This window comes from Malus domestica, chromosome 15 (assembly GCF_042453785.1).
Source record: "Malus domestica chromosome 15, GDT2T_hap1".
Lineage (NCBI taxonomy): Eukaryota > Viridiplantae > Streptophyta > Magnoliopsida > Rosales > Rosaceae > Malus > Malus domestica.
In genome coordinates, this window is record NC_091675.1 from 52,682,281 (window position 1) to 52,693,795 (window position 11,515).

Below are 11,515 nucleotides of genomic sequence, written 5' to 3' on the forward strand. Positions count from 1 at the left end.
GATTGCTTGCTCCAAAATCGAAGAGGCACCGCCCTCCGAATCTCGAGAGCCAGACTCCCAACATGATTACTTTCTCAAAAATCGAAGAGACACTGCTCCCCGAATCTTCGAGAGCCAGACCCCCAGCATGATTGCTTTCTCAAAAATCGATGAGGCATCGTTCTCCGAATCAATCGAAGAGGCGCGCTTTCTCAAAAGCTGGGCTGCTCAGAGACCACGAGGGCCGATCTCAGAAATCGAAGAGGCACCTACTTTTCTAGCCTTGTCAGCACCTGTCACACGCACACTCAGCTTTGCAGAAATTATGGGCATTCTGTCGAAGACTTCTGGTGAAGTAGAAAGCACATGAATCTTACTGTTCAATCACCCACTTCCCACACGCAACAATAGCTCATGGGTACCACAGATAACTTTGCCAAAGTTCTCTGCCAAAGTTGAGCACGTGAAGCTTGCAGCTCCCACTACATCGCTCTGACCAAGAAAGGTGAAAGAATAGCAAAGAAACAGCACTAACAAAGTTTAGACACATAAATTTTGAAGGTCTAGCTACCATATTATTACCCACAAGGGTAAAGGAACAATACCACTGCTGGATAATTGGAAAGTCCCTGTGTGTCAACCTCTGTGCTTCGTGGCAAGGTAGACTAGCAAACATGCCCAACCTTTACTCACATTTGAGAAAACACTCCCAACAAGATTGCTTGCTCCAAAATCGAAGAGGCACCGTCCTCCGAATCTCGAGAGCCAGACTCCCAACATGACTACTTTCTCAAAATCGAAGAGAGGGTAAAGGAACAGTACCATTGCTGGATAATTGGAAAGTCCCTGTGTGTCAACCTTTGTGCTTCGTGGCAAGGTAGACTAGCAAACATGCCCAACCTTTACTCACATTCGAGACAACACTCCCAACAAGATTGCTTGCTCCAAAATCGAAGAGGCACCGCCCTCCGAATCTCGAGAGCCAGACTCCCAACATGATTACTTCCTTAAAAATCGAAGAGACTGCTCTCCGAATCTCGAGAGCCAGACCCCCAGCATGATTGCTTTCTCAAAAATCGAAGAGGCATCGTTCTCCGAATCTCGAGAGCCAGATACCACAGACCACTTTTTCAAAGTGCTCTGACAGAGTTAAAACATGTGAAACTGGCAGCTCCCACTACCGTGCTATGACCAAGCAGGGTAAAGGAATAGCATTACTACTTGTTAGGGAGACTCCTATATATGTCGACCTCCATCCCCAACGGACAGGCAGACCTGCAAAAATGCTCAACCCTTCATCATATCTGAGAGGGCACTCCCAACGAAGCCTTTCGAAATATTCAGCTTTCTTTCCCCCCGATAATACCTCTGCAAACAAGCTATACTAGAGCAAGAATATCTCATATCATCAGGGTTAAAAGCAAGAGTATCCCATATCATGCTTTTTCCCTGTCTTTTCCTTTGGCCTTGTTTTTACCTGCAAGACAAGGAGAAAGAGAGCAATCAGTCAGCACTTGGAATCAAGCTTCCAGCCAGGATCTGACTGCCTGGAACCCCTTACCTGATTACTTACCTGGCATTGCTCTCGAGTACTCATCTTCAACATCTTATGTTTCCAGGGAAGATTCCGCATTTGCTTGAGGAACAGATAGGGCAAGTGCGAAGGATACAAGGAAGCATGTGGAGACAAGCGTAACAGCACACGTGCCGATACATCCATTACTCTGTCAAAAGCAAAAGTATCCCATATCAGCAGGGTGGAACGTACTCTAGATTTGATGGACTTGTTTTGACCCTCAAATTCTTCAGTCGGCCTTATACTCTGGAGGAAACCAGAAAACCCTCCAGCTCAGTTCAAGAATAAGCCTGTGGAAAGTTACTTCTTCAAAAGCAAAAGTATCTCATATCATTTCTTCTCATTTTTCTTCTCTTTATCCTTCATGCTGCTGCAAGATGGGGAGAAGGTGAACAATCAGTCGGAGCTCTGATTGCTTACCTTGTCTGTCACCTCTTTCAGCAGACCCCCTAGCTCGGCGACTTGGGGGACTCCTACTACATGGTTTGTATCGCGCTTGACCAAGCCTGAAACTACAAGTAAGCTTCAAGTGAAATTGATACATTACCTTGTGCATCTCCACCAGTTAAAGATACCACCCCTGGATGGAGGAAGAGTACTTCCAGAGAAGATGCCACATCTACCTATGAGACAGATAAGGTAAGTCAAGACGACTCCACACTCCGATACTTAGAAGTTTCGTGATTACGAGATCATTCTCCCACAATATTTCCTAATGTCATTTGTACTAAATCATTCACTTGTACTCACTAAAGGAGAGCTTGAACCTATGTACTTGTGTAAACCCTTCACAATTAATGAGAACTCTTCTATTCCGTGGACGTAGCCAATATGGGTGAACCACGCACATCTTGTGTTTGCTTTCCTATCTCTATCCATTTATATACTTATCCACACTAATGACCGGAGCAATCTAGCGAAAATCACAAAAAGCGACCGTTTTCGCTACCTAGGATCTATCTTGCAAGAGAACGGAGAATTAGATGGAGATCTCAACCATAGAATACGAGCTGGATGGATGAAGTGTAAGAATGCATCCGGCGTGTTGTGTGACCGTCGTAGGCCACTGAAGCTCAAGGGAAAATTTTATAGGACGGCAATAAGGCCAGCGATGTTGTATGGCACAGAATGTTGGACGGTGAAGCATCAACACGTACACAAAATGGGTGTAGCGGAGATGAGGATGCTTCGTGGGATGTGTGGGCACACGAGAAAGGATAAGATTGGGAATGAGGATATCCGAGGTAAAGTAGGAGTAGCCGAAATTGTAGGAAAGATGAGAGAAAATCGGCTCCGGTGATTTGGACATGTGCAAAGAAGGCCGAATGACGCTCCGGTTCGAAGATGTGACTACGGGACAGAGGTTCAGGGCCGAAGGGGTAGAGGAAGACCTAGGAAAACTTTGGAAGAGACTCTAAGAAAAGACTTAGAGTACTTGGATCTAACGGAGGACATGACACAAAACCGAGCGCAATGGCGTTCTAGGATTCATATAGCCGACCCCACTTAGTGGGAAAAGGCTTTGTTGTTGTTGTTGTTGTTGTTGTTGTATTTCTTTCTTTCACCTCTTTTTATAACACGAAAACAATTATCAATTAAAAAAACAATAGTGACTAAAACTAAAACCAAAGCTTATAAGACTTGGTTATTGTTGCTGTTGTTGTAATCTATTCTAAATTTATCTAAATTAGAGAAATGCAATTAAACACGAGATCTTGGATGCATGAGTGAATGCTTTTAACCAACTGAGCTACAAATTACTTACTCTTTCTCATATAGGATAAAGTTCACTACATTGCTACCAAACAAGTAAGATCATAACCCCATAGCCCATAGGATGGTCCTTGTACTTGACCGTCTAGCCCAATATGGATTTAACCAATTGAGCTACAAATTACTTACTCTTTATCATATAGGATAAAATTCACTACAATGCTACCATACAAATAAGAACATAACCCCATAGCCTATAGCCTGGTCCTTGTATTTGACCGTGTAGCCAAATTTGGATTTAATCGATCGAACTACAAACTACTTACTCTTTATCATATAGGATAAAGTTCACTACATTGCTACCATACAAATAAGAACATAACCCCATAGCTTGGTCCTTGTATTTGACCGTCTAGCCATATTTGGATTTAACCGACTGAGCTACAAACTACTTACTCTTTATCATATAAGATAAAGTTAACCACATTGCTACCATACAAATAAGAACATAACCCCATAGCCCATAGCCTGGTTCTCGTATTTGATCGTCTAGCCAGATTTGGATCGAGGTGGAACTCCCTTAAGCCTCATTGAGGTCCAAGAGCAATGCGAGAGCCGGTCTTACAGGATACGACTCATCGCAAATGCTCTGAGATTGGCTGGTTGTCAAGGTCAAGCCCTAACAGATAACCTGCAAAATTGGACGAGAAATGAAACTAAGGAATAGTGATCGTGAATGTTAGTTATCAATATGAAAGGTTGGATATATAGAATGTTGTGAATATATACCTCTGGTAAATCATCGATTCGATATTTTGTAACATGTTTAGCTTTACGAAAATATCATCCACCTTTTCATCTTGGTCTTCAGATGTCCCGCAGATCTTCTCCATCATTTTCAAAAGCGAAATTTTGAAAAGCTAATGAGAATTAGAAAAGGAAGTATGACTAGATTGCAATTGTGCGGAAACCAACTTTGTCTTGATTTAATTTAGAGAGTTTTAACGAAAAACGCACAGTACTGTTCACTTTAACGAAAAACCATATTTTTACATTAAAAAGTCAAACCTGGTACTATTCACTTCACCCTTTATTTTGTCCTTATTGTTAAACTCAAAGTTTTTAAGCTATTTTCATTAATTTTCCTTTTAATTTATAGGTGAAGATGGCGGTTTTAATGACCACAGTTTTGAAAAACAATGTGCCCAAATGTGGGGACAGAGTTATGTTTTGATAAATTGTATCTAGTTCGGATTTTTTCTATATTTGTTTGATATGTGATTATCATTTTCATGTGAGAAGACACGTGGTTATTATGAGCTCGTTTGGATGTGCTTCTAAAATGACTAAAAGCGTTTTTGGAACCAATCTTTAGTAAAAATGTAAGTAAATTCTAGAAAAGTACTTAAAGTTCTTCCTAGAAGAAGCACAAAACTGGTATTTCTTGCAGAAAGCACTAAAAGTGCTTTTGGAACCCAAAAACATTTTCTCTGAAAGCGCTTTCAGCCATTTTAAAAACACATCCAAACGAGCCATATTTCAACCGATCTAGATGCATGTTTTAGGCTTTGAGCTCCATTATTAGACCATCTCCAACCCTGACCTAAAACATAAAAATATTTAGCCCAGAAAATTTAGATTTTAGCCCAGAAACAACTTTTCTGCTCCAACCCTTCTGGCTTAAAATTTTAGCCCGGGATTATTAAAGAATGAACTTAGGCTAATTTTTTCTTAAATTAACTTTTAAAAAAAAATTATGTAGACTATCGTAATTTAATTTTATGAACATTTTAATCTAAAAATATTTAAATTCCGATAAATATTGAAAAATCGCTAAATCGACATATGAAACTCACCAAACGACAATTAATAAATCACATAAACCACATAAACTTAATACAATCGAAAATTCAAACGACAATTAATAAACCACATAAACTTAATACAATTGAAAATTCATAAATTACATAAACTTAATAATAATATTCACCATCTTGATTTGGTGATGGACTTGGTGGACTTGGGGCATAGCCTTAAGATGAATTATCTTCTTGAAATATACTCCTTCTGGCATCCCTTTGCAAAATTTCCCTTTGCTTACCACGTAAATACTTCTTCATCTCTGGAGTGTATTTGTTGAGGTCTTTCATCATCAAATTTATTTCGAACCTCTCTTGCTCCCTATCCCCTTCTTCCTTCATTTGCAAACGCATTCAGGCTGCTTCTTCTTGACGAGCGCTATAGGTTTCACTCAATTTTGCAATTCCGGTAGCAAATGGTCCACTCATCGGATCTTGGTACTTCCCTTTTCTCTTTGCTTCCTTTTGCTTATTTCTTCCCTAGGGCCTTGCAAAAGAAGAAGTTAGGGTCATTTGTTGGACACCTTCATTGACACTTTCGTTCGCACCTTCATTCAAATCATTTGGGGGCGGGGCTTCACTATGAAATGATCTTCCCCATTGTTGGTCCGCATCGGTTCCCTACCTCAGACAATCTTTGAGGACGTTCCAAGTATGATGCAACTTAAAAGCTTGATTTTTTAGTGTAGTTCTTGTCTTGTAAATTGTCATTGCTTTGTCACCCTATACATCAAATACGTAAAAACAATTAGTTGAAAAATAATATTATGTACATGACAAATAAAATATCAACAAAGAAACTTACAATTTCTGAGGCACCCCTGCCACTAGGCATGTCAACCATGGCTCTCTCCAAGTTTCCCTTCCACAAAGTGTACGCTTTGTTAATAATCTTCCACCGATCATAAACACCACCAGCTTCCCTTCGACCGGTGTTGGAGTTTTCATGGAACTTATCAATGATTTTACACCATAAAATCTTTCTATTTTGATTTGTGACAACGGCACCATCTTCGCTAACAGAAATCTTTGCCGAACATAAAGCAATATCTTTGTCAAAGGTCCAATTACGACCTCTAACATGCTCTTTTGCCATCTTGAAAATTTTGGAAATGAGAAGAAATGGTATAAAGAAAAATTGGAAGAATTGTACGAGAAAAGTGAGTTTTGTGTGGATGTTTGAACAAATACATAGGTATTTATAGAGTTTTTGGTTGAATTTTGAGTTAAATAAACTTTTTAAATTATTTTAGCCGTTGGATTTAAATTTGGACCGTTAGATATATATATATTTTTTACCATTAGGTTTGATTTTATTCGATCTAAGTCGTTAGATTCAATAAATATATAAATATAAAACTAAAAAAAATTTGAACCTGGACCGTTAGATTAACCAACGGCCCATTTAAATCTAGTTGTTGGATGAAGAAAAGTAGTCGTTGGGCTACATAATTGTCTGACACCCGGGGGAACAACCCCACGTGGGTTGGTTGGGCTGCATAAAAAGCCTAGCGCGTGTAGCACATAGGCGTTTAGGTTTTGGGCAGTGAGCTTCACAGCCCCGATTTCAATCTCATTTGCTGGGTCCACTTTGCTTTGTGGCCTAAAGTTGGGCCGGTATTTGGCCTCAGAATAAGTTTTAGGTTTTAGGTTAGTTTTAGGCATTTGGGTTGGGTTGGGTTTTGGGGGAAAAAAAGAAGAGAATTTTAGGTTATAAGGCAGGGTTGGAGTGAGTCTTATTAGAGTAATGCAGGTAGCCCAATTTTTAAGGAGGTAGGATATCCTCCCCTCCTTTTTTTTTCACTTTCCTCTTTGTCTTTCTCTCTCTATAAAAAAGTCAACACAAGATGTGGTGTGGCTTAATCGTGACCGTTTAAATAGGAAGGGGACGAGAAGGGACGGGAATTTGGAGGGGAGATAGTCTTACTACATTTTTAGATCACATTTGCAAAACATGGGATGTGTCAATAATAAAAAATAAACACGTTAATCAACATTTAATAATAATCTAATAATCAATAATCATGTCATATAAACAAAATATGATTTAAATAAATAGTAATTTAGGATAAGCATACAAATTCATGTAACAATCCATCCCACTTCAATGTCTTGAACATTTCTGCATGAAAAGGAAAATTTTTAGATCTTTTTAGGTGCTTATGGCTACCTTACAAAAGAATGGAAACCACCCATCAAAAAAGCAGTAGCAGATCCAGAACTCTAAGGTCATCTCCAACCGAAGGGTCCAGAGGTCCAGAGGGCCAGAAAGTCGAAAATAGCCCGAAAATCGTCTCCAACCGAGGGCTAGGCCAGAGGGCTCTGGAATCTGGGAGGGCCCCACGGAATCGGAGAGGGTTGTGCCAGCCCGGGGTTGGCTATTTTTTTTTAATGTTTTGTTATTTCTGTCGGTTATAACCGACATGATTTCTTAAGAAAAAATTCAAATGCAACGGCTAGTAGCCGTTGCATTTGTTATTTATTTATTTTTTACAGTTTTATTATTATTTTTTATTTACAAAATTTTTCATATAACTTCTATTTTTTCCTATAACTTCTATTTCACAAAATTTATTTCATTTTTTTTTTTTAAATTCCATTTTTTTCCTATAACTTCTATTTCACAAAATTTGTTTCATATTTTTTTTAAATTCCATTTTTTCCTATAACTTCTATTTCACAAAATTTGTTTCATATTTTTTTTAAATTCTATTTTTTTCCTATAACTTCCTAAGCCATTATACAACATTAAATTAAATTAAGTAACACGAAATAACATTAAACAATATGAAACAACATTAAATAACATTAACCAACATAAAAATTATACAACATGAAACTTAAACAACATTTTTAAAAACATTTAAAAACATAAAACGGAAATGCCTACTCCATGCTTCTTTGGGCCCAAAGATGTGCAACATGATCTTATTGTAGGTACTTGTTTGTGGCACAAGAACGTATCATTCTATAACACCTCATGTACTCATCTATAGAGATACTACAAGTTCTTGGATTGAAAGGCAAATTAGGCTTATCATATATTTTTTCACGAGCCATTCTTGACCTATTTGGATCTTCTTGGTCGTCATCGGACTCTCCATCAATATACCCATCTCGCTCATCCTCCACTATCATATTGTGTATTATGATGCAAGACATCATGATAGAGTCCAAATTTTCTCGACTCCACCATCTTGCTGATTCGCTATGATCTTCCACCGTGATTGTAGAATTCCAAAAGCTGTCTTAACATCTTTCTGATATGCCTCTTGGTGTAAGGTAAACAACTTTTCCGCCTCATTCCTAGGGTTTAGTAAACAACTTTTCCGCGTCATTCCTAGGGTTTAGAATTGCTTGGACAAGTGTCGCCCACTTTGGGTAGATGTCATCTGCCAAGTAATACCCTATTTTGTATTGACGACCATTGATGTAGTAGTCAAGTTGAGGTGTTTTACCTTCCGTCAAGTTATTAAAGAGGGGTGAATGCCCATGAATTGTAATGGATCCAGGGACTCCAAAGAAAGCATGCCAAATCCATGTGTCATATGAGGCAACCGCCTCTAACACAACAGTTGGCTTTCTCGACCTTCCGCTAAAGCCTTTTTGCCATCCGGTGGGACAGTTCTTCCAATCCCAATGCATGCAGTCTAATGACCCTATCATGCCCGGAAACCCACGGTCTTCAGCTTTGCGAATGAGCCGATTCAGATCTTCTTGATTTGGCTCGCGGAGGTACTCATCTTTGTAAAGCTGAACAATTGTGTCACAAAACTCTTCAAGAGTATCAAGGCATGTAGACTTAGACATACCATGAGTTTCATCCATCGAATTAGCTGGGGAGCCATAGGCTATCATTTGGAGTGCAACAATAACCTTCTGATAAAGTGAGAAACTAGGGCGGCCTGCTCTATCCCGCTTCTGTCGAAAGTACGGATTGACCTGCTATACATCACAAAGTAAACGCTCGAAGACATGACCCCTCATCCGGAAGCGACGTCTGAAATCCTCTTTTATGTACACCGAGTTGGGGTTGAAGTAGTTGTTCATCAAATTGGCATGCGTCATCGCTCTGTTTCGTGGTTTGTAAGAGCGACCAGCAATAGAGCCACCCCATTGAGTTTGTTCCTCAGTTGGCTGACACACCATGACCGCAGCCATGGCTGCTACTATGTTTTGTTTGTTGCGCTTTACTTGAACTTCTTCATCAGACTCCTCATCTTCTCGTCTCATTTGCGCCCATTTTGCTTCTCTTTTGGAATTGGATGAGGACCCCCAGTTGGAATTTGAAGAGGATCCAAAGTTGGAATTCATTGCAAACTTGAATTGAAAGAGATTAAATTGGAAGAGATTGAATTTAAATAGATTGAATTCAAAGTTGTGTGAATTATATCCCAATATCCACCCTATTTATAGCAAAAAAAAATTCAAATCCAACGGCTAGCTGACATCACTTAGCCGTTGGATTTGAATTTAAGTTGTAGTTTTTAAATAATAAATTATGTTTGGCCCTATGGCCCTTTGGCCTTCGGTTGGAGACGGTTTTTTGTGAAAGGGCTAAAACGAGTCATTTGGCCCTCTGGCCCTCGGTTGGAGACGGAGGCAAATATGGCCTTGTACTTTTCATTAAAATATTAATATATTGGAGAATCTTGGAGGGGCCAGAGGGCTAAAATAAGTCCTTTGGCCAACCATCGATTGGAGATGACCTAACCACATAGAATTTCAGTGTAAAAGATTCACACGTGTGCAACGCCCAAATATTTGTTATCTTCGTAGTTCCATCGACAACTTCCAAGACATGATGCCAAGCTCTATATCACTTAATAAGAAACAAACCAAATCACTTAAAATAAGGTATTCTCAAATGAGGTAACTTCTCTGCCAAGAAACAACAAATAATTTATATCACTTAATAAAACACAATTCCATTAATATAAGCAATTCAAATCCTTGTTGCTAGGGACCCCTTATTTGAAAACTGGTGATGCTATTCACACACTCACTTTTACCTTTTACTAATATTAATTAGAATTAGATTCATTAAAAGTGTGGATAGTACCACCCTTTGAAAATATTAATTAGAATTAGATTCATACTAATCTATCTTTTTCATCACATTGCTCACTAAACAAGGAACATAAACACAGAGTTGTATAATGCTATTGGCATCGAAAAATCTTTCGTAGCAAGGTAATATGAACAACATGTATTTTTATACACAAACAAATAAAAAATAAAAGTTAACTTTTTTTTTAGTGGTGTATGTGGTGACATGGTACTTTTAATGTTTGATCCTTGTGATGAAAAATTGTTAAGTAAATTCCGTGATAAGTTCTATTAGCAATTGAAGTTCAAATTCAACTTTTATTGACTATCACGTGAAAATGTCAAATGCGTTATTTCAATCTAAATTACATCTTAAGTTTTATTTGATGATGGATCACGTAGAAACTTAGTGGCCTTCCCATTTCTTCTCCTCCATCGCTTGGCGGTGGACCCCACGGCAATTGTATATCCTAAATCTAAATGTAATTGAATTTTTTTCTTTTTTGATATCAAAGTAAATTTCCTTGCTGGAACAATTTTTTATTTTTAAGAAACACACCTTCCTTTTACTAAAGTACAAAACGACACCTTCATTTCCTAATACAAACACATTCACCATTTGAATATTCAATATTTCAAGAACAGAAGGAAGCAACCATCAGCAGGTGACGGAGGAGAAAAAAGAGGTCGTCCACTAAATTTTCACGGGATAAAATCACCAAAGCAAACATTAGATATACTCTGAATTGAAATGTCGAATTTAATGTTTTCACGTGATAGTCAGGTGAGTTTGTAATAACCATACATTACATAATAATACATGTTTTAAAAAATGTAAGAAATTAAAGTATCTTGGCTCTATCGCATGAGTCAATCCAGAAGTAGATTGATTAGAAAAATTATGATAAATTATTGATTCATCTTGTGTCTAAATATATGATTCATTTACAAGTTTACTAGATTGAAACTTTCTGACATTCAAAAATAAATTTTGGTTTGGACTTCAATTGCTAATAGGACTCACACAAGGGTTTAATTAATTGTAAGTGAGAGATTTTAGATTCGATTCTTGCCATAAACAAATTTAAACCACATTATTACTAGTTCATTATGAGGCTTCGCCTAAGAAATTAACTTTTTCACCACAAATATTACATTGAAAGTATCATGTCAGCAAGGAACCACAAAAAAAATGTCTGAATTTTTCTTTATAAAATAAATGCTTTTATATGGACAATAAATAATCTTCAAGTGTACAACTTTCATTGCAAAGGAGCAAAGATTATCTAAAGAGCGAAGAAATAAGGTTCTATTTTTTTCAATTAAATGTGATTTTATA

General features: G+C 37.9%; 2 protein-coding genes and 1 long non-coding RNA gene across 3 annotated transcripts; all 3 read right to left on the reverse strand.

Annotated features, from left to right (window-relative positions):
- Positions 1-3,306: 3,306 nt before the first annotated feature.
- Positions 3,307-4,233, reverse strand: LOC139192602 (uncharacterized). Its single transcript, XR_011576817.1, has 2 exons — positions 4,058-4,233; positions 3,307-3,959 (listed from the first exon to the last, which is right to left on the reverse strand). It is a non-coding gene; the product is annotated as an uncharacterized lncRNA (long non-coding RNA).
- Positions 4,234-5,748: 1,515 nt separating this feature from the next.
- On the reverse strand, positions 5,749-6,223 carry LOC139192006 (uncharacterized). The gene is made up of 2 exons (XM_070813053.1): positions 5,933-6,223; positions 5,749-5,850 (listed from the first exon to the last, which is right to left on the reverse strand). Exons 1-2 carry the CDS (start codon positions 6,221-6,223, stop codon positions 5,749-5,751), a joined length of 393 nt encoding a protein of 130 aa, XP_070669154.1.
- A 1,832-nt stretch (positions 6,224-8,055) lies between these two features.
- Positions 8,056-9,195, reverse strand: LOC139192007 (uncharacterized). Its single transcript, XM_070813054.1, has 3 exons — positions 9,151-9,195; positions 8,586-9,069; positions 8,056-8,258 (listed from the first exon to the last, which is right to left on the reverse strand). Exons 1-3 carry the CDS (start codon positions 9,193-9,195, stop codon positions 8,056-8,058), a joined length of 732 nt encoding a protein of 243 aa, XP_070669155.1.
- Positions 9,196-11,515: the final 2,320 nt, after the last annotated feature.